The sequence below is a fragment of the Dendrobium catenatum genome, unplaced genomic scaffold (assembly GCF_001605985.2).
Source record: "Dendrobium catenatum unplaced genomic scaffold, ASM160598v2 fragScaff_scaffold_601, whole genome shotgun sequence".
NCBI classification, from domain to species: domain Eukaryota; kingdom Viridiplantae; phylum Streptophyta; class Magnoliopsida; order Asparagales; family Orchidaceae; genus Dendrobium; species Dendrobium catenatum.
This window is the reverse complement of record NW_021319063.1, coordinates 99,578-118,895: the sequence shown is the minus strand read 5'-3', so window position 1 is coordinate 118,895 and position 19,318 is coordinate 99,578. Positions and strand designations below refer to the sequence as shown.

The following is a 19,318-nucleotide window of genomic DNA, read 5'->3' as shown; positions in this document are numbered from 1 at the left end:
ACCTCTTATGTGTTAAAAAAACTTACATCATATTATATCACTAATAGAGTATATCATAATTTAGTTCTCTAAAAATCTTTGATTAAGTAGAGGTTATCAAAGCCTAAATTATACTACTCATAGAGCATATTATAATTTAGTTTTTAAAATAGATTTGAATTTATGTTTAATTTGGGATGATTTTTTTACTGCTAATTAAAATATTTTTTAGTACAAAATTTAAATTTTTTTAACAAAAGTCTCTTTAAAAAGTCCCAAATGGAGAGGGCAAGAAGGTAATTTTAGCGATTAGGCGTTTCCACACGGAGCCCGAGAAACGCGAATCCGTTTGCGAGCGTTTGGTCGAACCACCCGCAACTACCGCTTTTCTCCTTCTCATTTATACTTATTTATTTATTTTTATTAAATTATACGCACAAGTTCTACACCCTATATCGTATTTAATAAATTCAGGAATCTCTTACAATATCTCATATAATGGAAAATTGGAAATAATATAAGATGAAACTTTTACCTTTTTCCGGTTTCTGAGAACTCCCTCCCGTTCGGCACTGTCTGCGCTTCCGTTCTGAGCCTTCCCTCGTTTTCTTCCTCTCGTTCCCCTTTCCTCACCGCCGAAGCCTTGTTTTCCGTACGGAATGCATCTCGCCGTCGCCGAGAACCGCCGTGTCACCGTGTACAAGATTGTTTCTCTTGGTTGCTGATAAAAACCGCTGAATTTGCCGTCTACGTTGCCGGTGATTTGCCTTGGGGTTAAAGATTCGGATCTCGAGGAGATTTGGCGGTGAGAGAGTAATGTGGGATCGGTAACTGGGGAGGACGGCGGTTTCCCTTACTCTTTCGTTGGGGATTGTGCTCAGGAACTAGCTTCGGTCGCGCCGCGTAGGATTTTATGTTTCCTATTTCAATCCTTGGATGGTGGTTTCGCTTCACTGATCGGCGGATTGTGGAGGAGTTTCATTTGGCCGAGATCGTTATGAAATGGCAAGAGTTGTAGATCTTACAATTCTTTTAACCTTTTTCTTTGTTTCTTGATTTTGTGTTCGCGACCTGTGCGTTTTTATATTTTCGACTTTGCGCAACTTATTAATTTGTGCATTTTTTAGTTCTTCCGTTATTGATAGATATCAGAGTTTTTACTCAGCTTTATGACCAAGACGGTTTTTTCCTCCTTTCTATTTTTAGTTAATGGTGTTTTTTTTTCTTTTTTGATTTTCTATGTTATGCTGGTTGAAAGACGAGAGAGAAAATTCCTATTGCATTTCCTCTAATGATTGATGTTACTTCTCCTGCTGTAATTTTCTCAAACTTGCTGTTGAAATTATTGTACATTTACATGAGCAGCTTTTCAACAGTAGAGAATTTGAATTTCGTGAATTCTTTCGCCATTTTTGTTAGAGCTGGGTTCAGCTAATGGATGGCGGCTAGCTTGTTTTATATTGTAGTATTTCAGTTTTTGCAATGGCTCGCGCCTTCAATTTCATCTTGAGTTATTAGGAACTACTGAGAGCTGTTGATTTATGGATTACGGCATGTTATGCTTTGCTTGTAACTTGTTCAACGGTTTTACTAAATTTTCTTTTCTGAATAGTGTTTTCGTCCTGTCCCGTAGCTTATAGCTTCATGGGTTCATTGCTGAATATTTCTTAAATTAATTGACGAGTTCATGATGGCTATTAAAGCATAATACATTATTCTACTCTGCTATGCTGCCTATCTTGTAATGTTTGCTCTATGGAATGCTCGGTTCCTTCCTAGTTTGGTTTTTTTGCTGGCATTCCATGTTTCTTTGCCTTAGGAAATGAAGCCTGGACAGAGTTGTATGTTTCCTTTATTTATTGCTTTGTTGATCTTGGTTCATCTTTTGAAAATACATATTCCTTACCAAATAAAATTTTGTATTGCCAAAGGCCCCTGTCATTATTCAGGTAAAGCTCAATTCTTCTAGTTTCCTCTACAAATCCTTACTCCCTGGATTATTCATGTAACAAGTTAAATCTCCCTCTTGTTATTAAACATAGATTATTTATTTCTCACTGTATGTAGTTAACTATGATATTCTTCTTTGACAACCTGTGCTTTTCTCGCTTGAATTCCCCTATCTGGATTTGCTAGCCTAGAAAAGCGTATAATACTGACTCAGGAATTATGCTTAAAGCGAATAATACTGTATCAGAAATTATGTTTGAAACAAAGTCATACTTAATTTACATGCAATCTAAAATCACCATATTTGGGTTTTTTTATCAGCTGCGGCATATTGACTTTTTTCAATTTGCATCTTACTCATTGACAGGTGGAGGGTAGGTCATGTTTGTCTGGAGAGGTTAGAAGTGGTTTAGAAATTTTGAAGCGTAAGAGACTTGAGCGAATGAAGTTTTGCACTTTTCCTGAAACAGCTAATGCGGCAAGTACAACATCTAGAAGTTGTGGAGATGCTATCAGAGCTCCAATATCATGTGGAAATAGATCACATGGCATTGCAAATGCATTTTTCAATGGCAGTGCTTCTTCAAAAGATGCCTATTCAAAGCGCAAAGTTGAATGCTTTGATATGTCTAACTTGGAATGGTTAGATCAGATTCCAGAATGTCCTGTATTCTGCCCAACAAAGGAGGAATTTGACGATCCATTAATTTATCTCCAGAAGGTTGCGCCTATAGCTTCAAAATATGGTATTTTTCTATGATATGTGCTTGCTATTATTGCATGTTCATGAGGCAGTGTACTCACTATGAACTATAGCTCTAAAAGGAATTTCTCCATTCCTTCCATGTAAATTTCCTTAGCTTGCTTTGATGATACAGGCCAGAGGAAAGTGACTACAAATGCATGTTTTCTTGAAACTCTTTAACCTAAATCTATGTTGACGTCTAAGCCAAAATTCCCTTTTCAATTATGTTCTTTACTTCAGCTTCATGTGTTATTTTTTTTGAAATTTTTTTCTTCTTTCTTTTTTATGTATTAGACGCATCGTTGATTCAGCATTCCTGCATCTATTTTTTGCCACCTTTATATCATGTTTTATTTTCTTACTAAATTCATGGATTGCTTTTCTGGCCGTACATGTTTGCACATGTTACATTCTTAGTAATCCTCTTTTGAGTGAGTTACTATTTACGGACTGATGGTAGACACTATTATCTCTATATTCTTGCTATTGCTATCTGTTATGTCAGGGAATAATAGATTGAATGGTCTGAAAATTCTTGTGATATTGTTGTCATCTTATTTACTTCCACTGACCAAAAGTATTTCGATAATACCAATGTTGATGACTATTTTAAGGCTGATATATTTCAGGTATCTGCAAGATAATTTCCCCTATTTGTGCTACTGTACCTGCTGGTGTTGTATTGATGAAGGAGCAAGTTGGATTCAAATTTACTACTCGTGTGCAGCCTTTTCGTTTCTCTGAGTGGACTACGGATGACAAAGTTACATTTTTTATGAGTGGAAGGTGAGTTACATGTTTGTAATTCCTAAACTTTTTGGGTACCTATGGTTTGTCCTGATAGATCTCTGTTTTGCCCTAGGAAGTATACATTTAGGGATTTTGAGAAGATGGCAAACAAAGAGTTCACTCGAAGATTTTCCAGCGCTGGATGTCTCCCTTCTAAGTATGTTGAAGAACAATTTTGGCAGGAAATTGCTTTTGGGAAAACAGAGTTTGTTGAGTATGCTTGTGACGTTGATGGCAGTGCTTTTTCATCTTCCCCTAATGATCAATTGGGGAAAAGTAAATGGAACTTGAAGGTATGTTCATTTTGGTTACCAGTGCCTTTCCATCTATTTTTCCAATTGTGTTCATTTTGGTTGCCAGCATCCTGATCAACAATATGCCTTGACATTTTGTCTGTATTTTTTCACTACTTTTGCCTCAGAATATTTTGTTTTGATTTCTTATTTGCATTCAGAAGCTTTCTCGTCTTCCCAAGTCTGTGTTGAGGCTTCTGCGGTCTGCTATTCCTGTAAGTAAACTTTCAACATTTCGCTTTTTTCGCATGATTCCAAAGGGCATCTTTGACGTCTCTCATTAGAAACTTTTTCTACTCTCATACTTTTTGTTTTTTGCTGCAGGGAGTAACTGATCCCATGCTTTACATAGGAATGCTATTTAGCATGTTCGCCTGGCATGTTGAAGATCACTATTTGTATAGGTTTGCAGAGAAATATTCTACATGTTGGTTATTGACCTCTCTTTTTTCACTGTCGGAGTTGGTGGAATGATGTTTTATGTTCTTAACAATATCTTGCAGCATCAACTATCATCATTGTGGAGCATCTAAAACTTGGTATGGAATCCCTGGTCATGCAGCTCCCGACTTTGAAAAAGTGGCACAGAAACATGTCTACAAACGTGAGATTTTTCTAACTGAAGGAGATGATGCAGCTTTCGAAATGCTTCTTGGAAAGACTACCATGTTTCCTCCAAAAATTTTGTTAGACCAACATGTTCCTGTTTATAAAGCTGTACAGAAGCCTGGAGAATTCATAATTACTTTTCCTCGAGCTTATCATGCTGGTTTCAGCCATGGTACGATAATTGTCTTCATGACAGCAATGAAGCAAAATCTTATCTGTCCCAGAAATGTTTTTTCCTTTTTTAATGAAAAACTGCTTGCTAAATTAACCGTTCTTTGTGTTCCTTCAGGTTTCAATTGCGGTGAAGCTGTCAATTTTGCCATTGGTGATTGGTTTCCTCTTGGTACTGTTGCTTGCCGGCGCTATGCACTTCTTAAAAGGATGCCATTGTTACCTCACGAGGAACTACTGTGCATGGAAGCAATGCTCCTTTTCAGGAATTTGACAAATTTGAATTGTAAAGATTCTGATTCAGGGAATGAAGAGTTGTTCAACCAGAATTGGGTTAAGGCTTCCTTTGTGAGCTTGATGAGGTTTCAACATCGTGCCCGCTGGTGGCTCATGAAGTTGGGAGCTCAGGCTTATTACTCTTCGAATTTTCCAACAACTATGCTTTGTGGCATCTGCAAGCGTGATTGCTATGTAGCCTATGTCACGTGTAATTGCTATAACAACCCCATCTGCCTTCATCATGGTATTATTCTTCCTGATACATTATTATTTTTTATCTATCTTGTTAGTCTTCATAATAATATTGTTTCTGATCTGTATTGCAGAGAGTGAGATAAGAAGCTGTCAGTGTGGCTCTAATCGCACTATCTTGTTAAGGTCAGATCTTTTAGAATTTGAGACTGTAGCAAAGAAATTTGAGCAAGAAGATGGGATAACAGAGTTTGAAAAGCAATTACAGGAAAATGAATTCATTTCATCACAGCCGAACGTTTTTCTTTACCCTGTTGAGGATGGTTATAGTCCGTTTTGTGAAATACGATTTGAAGAAGGTAAAAAAAGGGATGCTAGAGAAGAATGTAAAACAATGTCAGGATCAACTTTTTCTTTGCCAAAAGAGTGTTTTGCACTGAATGAAGTAAGATTCCCATTCTTTCTTCCTTTTACAAAGTACAAGGGGTTCAAAAAAATTAACTTTGCCATAAATGTTGGTATGCCATTAATGCACTAATGTCACACTGCAGCCATGTTCAACTTCAGATAGAAATAACACTTATCAGAAAATTTCCCAGAGCGAGTTAATTTATCCACGGAGATCTGCTGAATCAAATGCAACTGAAATGAGTATTGCTGGATTTGAAGCTGGTTCCCACACTGCAGCTGTACAAGATTTTGATGATTCGGACTCTGAAATATTCAGGGTTAAGCGTAGGTCTGTTATAAGTTCAGAGGAAAAAGATAGAGCAGATTCAAGATTTCCTGAAAAACTGGTTAGTAATGAATCTGTGTTTACTATATTATCTGTTTCTTATTTTAATTCCGTTCGTGTGTGTTTTCCTGAAAGTTAGGTGAAGAATATTTATGAATGCCCATTGAGGAAGGAAAAGCTTTCACTCTCTAATCTCTATTAGCTGCTTTCTCTAGATCATACGAATGCTTTTATTTGTTACATTTGATTTTGGTGATTAAATGCATACTGTTCTCCGAGTGTCATTAAAATGACCCTCCTGACGTCATCTAATGACAAAGACAAGCAATTTGTAGCTTAAGGAAAGAACTTACCTTTAGTGAGTTTTGGCGATGAATCTGTTAAGGTCACAATAAAATGCATTTCTGTTCAAGCTTCTTTTTTCCGTCAATGTCTTACGTAACTCAATTATTCCTCTTTTCTCTTAGCAACACTTCATCTTTCCGGCGACATTTCGGCAGACTATGTGAGTAGTGGATGTATTCTTGATTGGGAAGGCTGACAATTTATGCATAGATTGAATTGGCCTTACCAGTGTGCTCCATTGTTAAACTTGAAAGGGTGATGTGGGACATTTTAGGGACCAAAGTTTAATAATAAGATCTACAATGAGATTGCAGAATTCTGAAAGCACATGCAAATTCACTAATTATAAAGTTCTAACTATGACAATTTTATATTACTATGGTTGAAATAAGAAAAATAGTCCAACATTAATAATAACTTGATAACTTTCTACTAGAAATAACACAAATTTGGAACCCTAAAAAATCATATGATTCGTTGAAAACCATGATTTTACAAAAAATTAGACTGTATCTAACGTGAATAAATTCTATTCATCATGTAAACCAATTATAAGATTTGGAAAAATATGGGCTGAAGGAATTAATCGTCAAATAAGCTTCCCGCTTGTGATGTAGATACTCGCAAGAAGATGGAAAAACAGAGAAACAAGCAAGCAAAAACAGAGAACAAGTTCTGTATTGTGATATATTATCAAAAACTGCTTCCTCCAGGAGACCCCCCGCGGGTTATAAGCCTCCCACACTTCCTATACTGTAAACGGCGTAAAGCTAAAAAAGCTGAAAAGTGTACTATGTAACTAACTATAGTACTAAGGTAGTGGAAATTCCACATTCTAACATATACTAGGAATAAAAGGGTAAGATACTCCTCCAGGTCCCATATAAGCTAGGATGCTCTGCATCATTTGCCCCCGCCAAGAAAATTGTCTGGACTAGCTAAATCACAGCACCCACTCCCACGTTGGATGCATCCGTATCGACGGAAAATGGCTTGTCAAAATTAGGTAGAACTAAAACTGGTGCAGTGGATAAAGCAACCTTGATGGCTTCAAAACTTCCTTGTTGCTCCGCCAACCAAGTGAACTGAGCTTGTTTAAAAATGTCAGTAATGGGGGCCATGATAATACTAAACCCTTTGATGAAGCGTCGATAAAAATTAGCTAGCCCATGAAAACTCCGGATGTCAAAAAGAGAGCGAGGAGTTGGCCATTCCACAATAGCTGTAACTTTCCGCGGATCCATGCTCACCCCCTCCGCTGATATGATAAATCCAAGAAACGACACCTGCTTGGTTGCAAGTTCACACTTAGACAAGTTTAGAAATAACTTGTTCTGCCTCAATATAGTAAAGATGCTCAAGAGATGCTGCATGTGATCCTCCATCGAAGCGCTGAATACCAAAATATCGTCAAAGTAAACTACACAGCATTTGTTTAGACAAGGCTTCAATGCCTCGTTCATCAAGCGCATAAAAGTTGCGGGAGCGTTACATAAGCCAAATGGCATTACTTTCCACTCATACAAACCTTGGCGCATTTTGAACGCCATTTTCCATTTGTCGCCCGGTCGAATTCGGATTTGATGATATCCGCTCCGTAGGTCCAGATTAGAAAAAAATATTGGCTCCCGACAACTTGTCAAGCATGTCTTCCATCCTCGGTATTGGAAAACGGAACTTGACAGTAATTTTATTTATGGATCGGCTGACCATTCACATCCTTCAACTGCCATCCTTTTTCGGGACGAGGAGCGCCGACACTGCACATGGACTAAGACTTGGTTGGATCAGTTGTTTCTCTAATAGCTCATCAATAAATTGCTGCAAGATTTTATGTTGGTTGGGACTCATTTTGTAGTGGGGCATGCTTGGCAAGGTAGCTCATGGTGCAAGCTCAATCTGGTGTTGAATTGCTCTCATGGGAGGTAGTTCCGAAGGCAGTTCAGATGGACAGATATTTGGAAATTGCTGTAATAGAGATTTAATCTTAGCACATACCAACTCTTCTTGGTTTGGACGGTTCTGTTTTGTGACTATTAGAGCCATAATGCAAGTAGACTCACGCCAAGCATTGACTAGTGCTGATCCCGATACCACAAACAATGCAGTTTTGGTTTTAGGGGTGACTTGCTGCTCATTCACTAAAGGTAGCAATCTTAATTTTTTTCCTTTCCATTCAAAGGAATAAGTATTGGCCGGACCATCATAATTTGCCCCGACATCAAATTGCCACGGCCTCCCCAAGATTAAGTGACACACGTCCATATCAACCACATCACAAAGAACTTTGCTGGCATAGTGACGGCCAATAGAAAATGCAACTTTGCACATATCAGTTACTGCTATTTCGACTCCCCTTTTAACCCAACTAATCTTATACGGGTTTGGATTTTTTTAATTGTAAAGCTTGCACCACCGCACGCGAAATGACATTCTCCGTGCATCCGCTGTCAATAAGTATATCACAAACCTTCCCCTTGATAGTGCACTTTGTTTTAAACAAAGCATTTCGTTGCGACTCCGTCGGCTGTCGCGGAGCTAACAACAACCTTTGCAACACCCAAACAACGGCCTCCCCTTCATCTCCTGCCACGTCTTCAAGATCTTCTTCTTGACCGCCCACTGCACTGTTATCTCCCTCTTCATCTTCGGCTTCTAACAATTGTAGCTGAGGTCGAGTCGGACACTCATTGGATTTGTGACCCTGTTGGAAACATCTAAAGCACTTGATATTGGTCGGCTTGGTATAAGGGTTGTCTTTTAATGGAGCCTTATTTCTTTGATAGTTCCTGGGATCAGCTGCTCTTTGCCCCATGTTAGGGGGATGATTTACTGCTGTAGCCGGTGACAATGGCTTAGCACTAGAGGCCGAACCATATGATTGCTGCTTACTGCCTTCGACAAATTGCTCCGAGCTTTTTCTGTGTGACCGATTGCTGCTGTGTCTGGACATTTGCATCTCGGCCTTAAGTGCGTAGTTCACGGCTTGGGATAACGACCAAATTGCATTTAATTCTAATTTATCTTGGATTGCATCTTTCAATCCACCAATGTATCTCACCACGATTTGATTTGCCGTCTCATTTAAATTATTTCTAGCACTGAGTCTATAAAATTCCTCCGTATAATCATTCATGGTTCTCGATCCTTGGGAGCAGTGTTGATATTGCACGTACAACATTTGCTCGTAATCAATAGGTAAAAAGTGTCCACGCAATAGTTGCTTCATTCGAAGTCAATTGCAGACAATACCCTTTCCTTCACGTCTCCTTGATTGGATCACTTGTTGCCACCACGCACTGACACCCCCTTTGAGCTTACACGCAACATACTTCACTTGTTTTTCTGGATCAATCTCCATATACTCAAAGAAAGTTTCGACTGCCCTTTCCCAATCTAAATAATCTTCAATGTGCAATTTACCATAAAAAAATGGTATATCAAGTTTGACGCGTAACTCACTGTGATGTTTGTCTTTGGACCATGGACGTCGTCTTCGCACCATTCCTGGATCCTCTTCGGAGTCGGAGACCTCCAGGGTATTAGAAATTTCCAGTTCTTCTTCAGATTCCGAAACTTCTGGAGCTAAGTTATTCGGCAGTCGCTCCCTGTCTGCAACGAACCCATGCCTCGTTGCCGGTGTGGTTGCCGGCGGTAGCATCTGAGCGGTTTGGTTTCTGTCCAGACGTGCATGAATCAACCGTAGTTCTCGACGCATTTCGCCAAAAAATCGATTGACGTCAGTTGATAGAGCTTCTGTCATTCTTGCCAAGTTGGCATGTTCAACTCACAAGGCTTCAAGGCTGCGATCTTCACCGGTAGCCAACCATTTGCTGCCCTCAGCCATCCTTGCTCTGATACCAAATATGATGTGGATACCTGCAAGAAGATGGAAAAACAGAGAAACAAGCAAGCAAAAACAGAAAACAAGTTTTGTATTGTGATATTGTCAAAAACTGCTTCCTCCAAGAGACCCCCCATGGGTTATAAGCCTCCCACACTTCCTATACTGTAAACGGCGTAAAGCTAAAAAGCTGAAAAGTGTACTATGTAACTAACTATAGTACACAACTCTCCTTGGCCTATTGGTTGAGAGCTTAGGCTTCCAACTAAGAGGTCTAGGGTTCGAGTCTATGTGTATGCCTTGCGTATGTGAGTTTGCCTTAAATGGCCTAAATGTCCCAAAAAAAAACTAACTATAGTACTAAGGTAGTGGAGATTACACATTCTAATAGATACTAGGAATAAAAGGGTAAGATACTCCTCCAGGTCCCATATAAGCTAGGATGCTCCGCATCAGCTTGTCAATAAGGCTATGCCATGGTGGGAAATGATTCCTACACCTTCAGGGAGACAAGAAATATCATCGTAGGGTTTTCCATCAGCTCATTGTGATCATCTTCTTCACAAAGTATCAGAGCATTTAGGGCTATCTAAGGTTTGGAGGATTACCTACACTAGAGATTGGTTCAGTGGGTTATAAGAATGCAAGAGCTTTGTATCGATGAAAATGAGGCTTTGCTTAAGGCTTGACCATTTGCCTCCTCGCGGATCTATCTAGAGACTAATAAGCCACCACAAGATTGCTGGAGCTTGATCTTCCTGCACACTGGAAGGGTTAGGAGGGAGGTGTCTTATTCAGCTATTCTATCTCGAGCTCTTATAACAAATTTCATGTAGGACATTTTAAGTTTCAAGGATTTTTAATGCAAATCTATAATAAGATGCGTAAAAGTATACAAATACACTTTAATTCACGTATCATAAACTTTTAATTTTGATAATTTTTGCTAATTTAAATGAACCCAAAACATTTTGAAAAATTTATTGTAAAGATTATTTAATATCTTTATACTAGAAATAGCACATAAATTCAAAACCACAAAAATTTATAAGATTCATTGAAAATAATGCTCAATTAGAAAACATATTATATCCAACCTAAATAAAATCATCTCATATAAATCAATAACATGATTTCAAAGAGAATAAGTGGAAGGAACAAATATATCAAATCATACCTCACACTTGTACAAGGAGATAACCTATCCCAAAAATTAGGAGCTCCAACTTGATCTGATAATGGTAGATTAGAATGAATTATACATTAATTTAGGAATTTCAGAATACCTGCTTATTCTATTATTATTCATCAAACTGTCATTATGTTAAATGATTTGACATTATCACCTTATTCATATATACATACTAGCAACAACAATGTAAGATATTAACTCACAAGAGAAATCAAAAGAAGTATTCAGAGCATAACATCCTAGCATAGCCAAATTTGAGGAAGCATCACTCAACAATGAGAACATCCAATGAACTAGCAGTAGCAAGGGAAGATACTAACTCAAAAGAGGAATCACCGAATCAGGAGAAATATTCAAAGTCGTAAAACAAACCAGCAACAACAATGAAAGTCATTAACTCAAAGGATAAATTAAGAGTATTCAGAGCATGAGAATATCCCACTAGTGCCATGACTGCGGGAGCATCACCCAACAATGAGAACATCCAATGACATAACTGTAGCAATGTAAGGCACTAACTCAAAAGAGGAATCAAAAGAAGTATCCAAAGCATGAGAGCATCCTAGAGGGGCCAAGGCAGAGAGAGCTGCATCCAACAAGTTGAAAGGGCTTTAATTGATCATTAGTATTAAACACAAACAGTTGTGTCCATATCTTTATGAAAAGAAGAATTACCAACTATACGGTCCCTGTAGGAAGATTTGCTCAATTATGAATGTTTAAAGCAATCTATGTAATCATTTATCTAAGATTTTGCTAGATTGACAATATAACAACACTCAAATTCCACTTTTTCCAAAAACCTCATGAAGAAGTACCAATCTGTATCTATTGAGCCAGAATGATAGAAAAATCTATCTCAGCAAGTACAAGGGACACAAATAGATGATAGAGTTTAGAGTAGTTGCATCCACTTGTGTTGGTTTCCCAATAAATGATCTCAAAGAGTAAAAGTTTAGATTGATTGATGTTGCAGATATGAAGAAGTGGAAAATAGCACTAAATGGGGATAATAGGAGGCTTCTCAAAAGTATCAAAAGATATAGGCCACCTTATGATGGACCGATCTGATACAGCGGTTCCTTTGGAACCGCCTCTTGAGGCGGTTCCTTCTGAACCGCCTCAGCCAGCCCATCATGGGCCGGCTCTTGTATACCAAAGGAGGCAATTTCGCCTCCTTTCTTGCCCAAATTAAATTACCGCCTAAGGGTGGGGTCCACGGGATTTGAATTTATTTAAAAATTATTTTTAGGAAAGATTTGAGGAGGTGGAAAAGTCTTTAAATAGGAGAGGTAAGGGGTAGGGAAGGGCATGCAAGTATTGTTTTCTTCTTGGAGTTTCTTGGGTGTTTTGGGCTCTAGACTCTCTTGTCTAGAGATTTGGGAGAGACGATCCTCCTCGAATTGAGGATCACTTGTATCTTGATTTCGTGTTGCTTTTGCTTTGTTTCCCTTATTGCAATTTAGTTATTTGGGGCTGATTTCGCCCAGATTTTGGCTGAATTCTCGCTGTTTTATCTCCAATTAGTGATAGGTTTGCTTACGAACTCAAGTATTCCCTTAGGGTTACTTGCGAACTCAAGTATCTCCTATCACGATCCCTCCTAGACTAGCTAGGGTTTATAGTAGGCCGAATAGAGTTCCACCTGGATTTAGATCCGCTCCCTTTGGGGATTTGCTATGTTTTGTATGTTTTAAGTAGATTGTTTATCCTAGGGTTAGGGTTATGTTTTGCTGAATTTAGTTTTATTAAGGTTGAGAGGGCTATAGCCAACGCCTAGGGATTTGGGAGAGCAAGATCTTCCTCTCCAATTGAAGTTCTAATTGTATATTGTCTTTCTTTCATAGCTATTTCAATAAAAAGTGTTCTTCTGTGTTTTTCCTCCTATTTTCTCTTGTTGCCAATTTCTAGTTTTTGCTGAAATTAAATTCCAAACAAGGGATTTAACAAATTCTGCATCCACTTCGTATCATTTTAACATATGTATAAGATGACTATAATGTGCATATCAAGATAAAAGCCTTAAATGATTTGATTCAAAGATAATTTGATAAGCATGTGGTGGCCACCTAAAAAATCCAATAAATAAATCACTTATCATACGATGATCTAATATAAATGTGCAAATTATCTCCAAGCTTATGCAATCAAAGACAAATTTACCAATCAAAGTGAAAGGAAAATGATACGCCATATTAGAAAATCCAACCTTTGTTTAAAATAAGAGTGAGTTTATCATTAACAATAGTGAGCGACTTTTGTCTAGTCAAGATCTTTTCTATGCAAAGAAACCTTCCTAATAGCACCAGTGAGTGAAAGATTATAGTTTTGAGAGGCGAAGCACCAACATCCGAAGAAGTATGGAATGCAGGAGTAGGCGGGTGATTGACAACCATTGAACGATCAAGAAATGACTAGAAACATGTAGTGGGGTCTCAAGGCGAATAAGAGGAAGCACTATTGAAGGGGGCGAAAAAGTTCCATAAAGTGAGATGAAGGGTACTTAGGGTGGTTGTTTAAATAGTGGAATTTATAAATTGCTTTCTATTCATTAGATAATAGTGGTGGATTTGTATATTATATGATTATGATTTAGAATTGTAAGAATAATTCCATATGTATATTATATGATTATGATTTAGCATTGTAAGAATAATTTTGTAGTATCATGTCCTATCTGGTTAAATGAAATAGATTTTAGAATGCAATGGATTTTAGGAAGTGTTTTTTGAATTGTGATTGTTCAAATGCGAGGGTGTATCAAGAGACGAGTGTTAGACCGGTCCATTGGTCCAGTCCAGCCGGTCCACGCTGGACCGGCCCAGCGGAGAACGGGTGGAACATCTCCGCCTCTACCGTCAGCCGCACGCACGCGATGTTTGAGAGCTCATTTTAGGAAGGTTTTTGAATGGATTCTAGGAGGGAAATTGAATGTAGGGATTGTTTAGGGATTTCCTTTTGATTTGTATGCATTAAATACTTTGTTTTCCTAGGGTTTGGGCATCTTGAATTTGGCTGAAATTTGAGATATCTTAGATTTAGGTTTTCTTTGGGCTCTAGCGGCGTCTAGAGATTTGGGAGAGATCGATCCTCCTCTCGAATTGAGGATCAATTGTATCTTGCTATTTTATTCATCGTCTAGTGGAATACAAGCTTTCCTTTGAGTTTTCTCTCAGAATTTCCCTGGATTGGTGCTGTCTTTCTGCTGTAAACAGCAGATTTCTGCTGTTTTCTGTTCCGGACAGCAATATCTTCGCTGTTTGATCTCCGATTTGAGTTAGGGTTGCTTGCGAACTCAAGTATTACCTTAGGGTTACTTGCAAACTCAAGTATTTCCTATCAACGAGCTACTGATAATTGAGCATGGCATGGATTTTTGTTGGTTAATATGTAGTAAATTAAGTAGAAATACAACAAATTAGTTATTTAGCTATTTTAATGAGACAAAAGAAGGATCATTTATGAAAGGATTAATAAGTTGTGCTTGGCTATTGTGAAATCCATGCATAATTTTGTCCAGTTGAGACCCACACTTACTAAAACTTTTGTCATATTTCTTTTTTTTTGTTGCCACCTCATTTGTGGTATACCAATTGTATACTCGCAATTTGTAGATTGCAATTATTTTGTAATTATTTTTTTTTTATTTTGTATATTTTTTATTATAAGCTCCACTATGTTTGTATAAGTATTATATAAATGTTAGAATATAATACTTGACTAATTCTTATCATGGTATTAAAGCCTTTCGTTTTTTCTCTTTCTTGTATTTTCGTTATTTTAGCCTTCATTGCCACATTACCTTAAGCGTGCTGCCTTCATTGCTACATTATCACGTTATTGTAGACTTCGTTGTTGCATTACTCCAATCGTGCAACATTCATTGTAGCGTAATCACAATCATGCGGTCTTCATTATTGCACACTCTTTCGTTTCACCTTTTTTTATTACTTCAGTCGTCATCGTTCAATTGCAGTTAACCTTCATTGATGCATTATTCTAAACTATTCCCATTTTTGCAACATTCATAATTGCGATGCACCAATTTTTTTCCTTTTATATTTTTCCTAATTGAAAAATCATAAATTTTCTCTCCATGTATAACATAACAATGTCAACATACTGATGCGATCCGCCTCCCGTCAGCAGAGGGAGGGAGACCTTGTCCTTCTCGAAGTGAACAAATTGTATATTGTTTCTTTTGGATTTCTAATGCAAAGGTTCTTGTTCTTCCTCTCATCCCTCTTGTGTTTATTTTTCTTGGATTTGGTGGAGAAATCTTTTCTTTGAAGGAGCATTAGGGCAAATCCAAATTTGGGAACCCTAGGGCGTATCACATACCCTTGATCTTAGGTTCTCTTGGAATTGAGAGATGTATCGGAAAACATACATTCAATATGCCTATAGAATGAGAAGAATTATCTAAAATGGTTGCGATTGGTTTGTAGATTCTTAAGGAGAAGAAGAAAATTGAGTCATTCACTAGATATAAAAAGACATAAAAGGCTTATTAGGAACACTTAAACTAAAACATTTATTGTAGGTGAATAACTTACTGACATTTTTACCAAAGGATTATTATGATTAGTAGTTCAAAAAATTGCAGACAAGCCTATAATTGATTATTTCATTCATTCTCTTGAGGGAGAGTGTGAAACGCCTGCATGGTTTCCAATAGTTAGGACCAACATTCACCAAAACTTCTGTCCTTCGTTTTTTTCCATCACTACATTATCAATTTGTGGGATCTCTATTGCTTACTTATCAATCTGTGAACTATTGTAATTACTTTATAATTATTATTTTGTCTACTAATCAATATGTGGACTATTATAATTATTATGCAATTATTATTTCCTGATTGTGTATTTTTCTTATTAGAAGATCTCCTAAGATGCATAAATATTACACAAATGTTGGAATAAAATTCTTAACTAATTTTATCATTTATGAAGCTATTTTCATACATTTTGGCGCAGGTAGAAGTAGGATGGTTTCTAAGATTTTGTATTTTTTAGAAAATTGGTCAATTTGACTTGGTAGACATGGAAAGTTGATGGTGAAATAATAATTATGACTACCAGACTTGGATGTGATGGTGTGGTACTCTTGATTAAGTTTTCTCTCTATGTATGTATTGGAGATTTAAGTGACAATAATCAATGAATGTAGAAATGGATATTAAGAGCCATAAGGACTATAGGATATATATGTATGATGACTTAAAGTTGAACTAGATTTGTCTATGGTTTAACACTATTTTTTACCTTGATCATTTTATCAAATCGATTTACGCTGTTCTAGAATGGGTTAGTATAGGAATCGACGTTAAGCGTCTTCACTTAGGCTTATTAGGTGGACAAAAATTCAATATAAACATTAGTTGCTAGGCCTTAATGCGTGGTGCTCAGCTTGGCCATGTGTGCGCGTTCATTCATAATTCCATATCAAGGAAGTATCTTTTTCATGTTTGGCAACTGCACGTACAACCGTTGGTGCCTGTAAATAAAGAAGGGGTATAAAAACAATGGAGAGCTTTTTTTTTAAATATTGGAGATAAGCATCAAAAGTCAAGAAAGAGAAAAGTGCAAGAAGAAGAAAGGTAAGAAAGCCAATCAAATGGCCAACAATAATTCTATACCAAATTTAGCCGACCAAATGGCTGAACTGATAGTTGGATCAAATTTCAGAATAGAACATGATAAGGATGGATTTGAATTTTTTTAGACTGTCTGGATAAACCAGTTTTTAGGATTTCGATTGGAGAATTTTTGCTCGAGTTATCATTTAATTTATGCTTATCTTGGTGATTATTTGGAGAAAAACTTGTTGCTGTTCCGTAGGAAAATTATACCAAAATAACTGATTCTAACCACATGACTCCTTGGCTTGAATTTTGCTACTTTTAATATGATCTTCATAAATATCTTTGCATCTTCTTCACGAGATTATCTTCTGTAATATATTTTGTTCTTTTGCTAAAATATTCCCTTATACATAATGTGATGATCTTCATTGCTCAATTATCTGCAGACAGACTAAAATCGTGTTGTTTTGTTTGTCAGGCATTCAAGCGGTTGAAGAAGCACAGTTTGGAGGCATCAAAAGAAGTTGTCGGTAGAAGCTCCATCGGTGGAGGAGTTTGTCCTGCACCATCGACGATGAGGCGTCACCCTTTAGATTCCACGTTAGACAAATCGGGGAGGAATAAAGAAATGGAGCAGCAGAAGTTATATAATAAGCATAGGCGGAGGGAGAACCGTGCGCACTATTTGCCAGTTTCCAGTGCAGAATCACCTTCTGCAGTAGAGCTCGGCCCAAAGCGGCTAAAAGTTAGAGGCCCTTCCTTGTCTGCCGCCATTGTTGAGCAGAGCAGTTTCTGCTGCAGATTTTCTGAGAGCGATGAGAAGGAAGACATTTCTCTCAGAGCGTGATCTGATAGTGTGATGGTTGCTAACATTAACTACGGGAAATGGGTTTGGCACTTAGATCAGATTAAGTTCACATAATTGATTCTTTGTGCAGGCCTCAAATTGAGGCTCTGCCACCACCTGATTTTTAGTTTATCAGTACTATTGCCCCTCTTATTTCTACCTTTTTTTTCTTTTTAATGGCTCAGATTCCCGGAGTGATTCTGGGGATAGTTTTAAGTGTAAAAAAAAATTGTTGATATTAATTCGATTATTGTAGGTAGGTCATCCCTGCCACAAAGTCAGTTTTACCTTAATTCCTTTCATTATTTGTACTGCAAAATCTAACAATTCGAGCTAGGATTCATGGTATGTGTTGTTAAGCCCTATACCTCATGCAAGGATTGAAAACCACCTCCTTCCTCTCCTCACATTGCCCACTTCTTAATACTTCTACATTTACCCTCTTATAAATGCCTAATAGTATATTACCATTATGGATCATTTTATATATTGAAATAATTTTTTTTTTAATTTAAATTATGATTTGATCATTTCTAGTCATATATAGACAAATATCATTTGTGTTCTTAATTTTAATAATGCTAGTTAAAAGGAGTTTGTATTGTAAGTTTTGCTTCTTGAGCTCTCTCTATATATATTTTTATGACAGAGGTAATATCTAGCATAATTTGTTAAATTAAAAAAAAAATAGTCTTCATATTATTTTTGTGTGTAGCTATGTTAAAATTTGAACATTATATAGTTTCATATATATATGATAGTATTGTGGGCTTGGATATTCGCGGCACTAAAGTATTAAATTTGGTGTCTTAGTGTTGAACTAGTACTAAGCTCACAAAAGAGAGTAGAAACACTATAATTTTTTTCCGTAGAAAATCTTGAAGGAAAAATCATGAAGCCACACTCAATTGAAATGAATCCACTAATGTTTGAATAGATTACAAATGATGATTCATCTTTTAATTTGAGAAATATTAGTACTATAGTTAGTCGTTGGGTAGAAATCCAACAAACAAACAAAGCCCGGATGAAATTTCGACAACAGGCGGTAGCTGGTAGTAAATTCAGCGTTATGTTGTGGTCAGGTGGAAGCCCGGCGGCAATCGAAGGCCCGACGTAAGTCCGACGACGATCAGTTGCTGACCGTTAGTCGAAGAGAAGTCTGGTGGTAGGAGAGCTATCAGATTTCTCTTCCTTTCCTTCCTTGGTCCCCTTTCAATAAAGAATGATGAGTCTATTTATAATTTTTTAGGAGAGACATGACCAATAAATAGGAAGAAGATCATGGACATGTTGGGAGTATTTCAAATGGACGCTCGATACGACTCTCTAGATCATATAATGTTTATCGAGTATTTGAATGTCTTAATGATATTAGAATTCAACTATTTTTCGCTCGTTAGCATCTCACCGAGCCGCTCGATTTGATTATAAGCATAACACATTTAGAAATCGCTTGATCATCTAATTCATAGTTAAAAACTCCCAAATGTGCTTCAGATCTTCAATTTGGAATTATTTGTGCTCGGATTAGTCGAATTTAGCATAGTTGGGTTCGTCATTTCGAGACATTCATTTTGACTATAAATATGTCGAAATTAAAATTTGGATGGTCCTAGATTTAATTTTGAAAATTTTTAATACAAAATTGGCTCGAGGTTCATGCTCGATCATAAAAATTATTTGATAATGTATCAAATAAAATACTATTTTTTTCTTTAAATAAATTTACTTTAAAAAATCTTAGATTCTTGCATGTC

General features: G+C 37.0%; 1 protein-coding gene across 1 annotated transcript; it reads left to right on the top strand.

Annotated features, from left to right (window-relative positions):
• The first annotated feature begins 495 nt into the window (after nucleotides 1-495).
• On the top strand, nucleotides 496-17,558 carry LOC110116321 (lysine-specific demethylase JMJ706). The gene is made up of 11 exons (XM_020849861.2): nucleotides 496-984; nucleotides 2,297-2,675; nucleotides 3,304-3,460; nucleotides 3,537-3,756; nucleotides 3,918-3,971; nucleotides 4,081-4,160; nucleotides 4,260-4,537; nucleotides 4,655-5,059; nucleotides 5,142-5,452; nucleotides 5,559-5,804; nucleotides 17,190-17,558. The coding sequence occupies exons 1-11, from the start codon at nucleotides 982-984 to the stop codon at nucleotides 17,556-17,558; spliced, it is 2,502 nt and encodes an 833-aa protein (XP_020705520.1). The 5' UTR covers nucleotides 496-981.
• Nucleotides 17,559-19,318: the final 1,760 nt, after the last annotated feature.

Excerpts from the sequence above, each read along its gene's own strand:
- LOC110116321 (XM_020849861.2), top strand. Across the intron at positions 3,461-3,536 it reads ACATTTTTTATGAGTGGAAG|GAAGTATACATTTAGGGATT; the intron begins GTGAGTTACATG and ends GTTTTGCCCTAG. Across the intron at positions 5,453-5,558 it reads AGTGTTTTGCACTGAATGAA|CCATGTTCAACTTCAGATAG; the intron begins GTAAGATTCCCA and ends GTCACACTGCAG.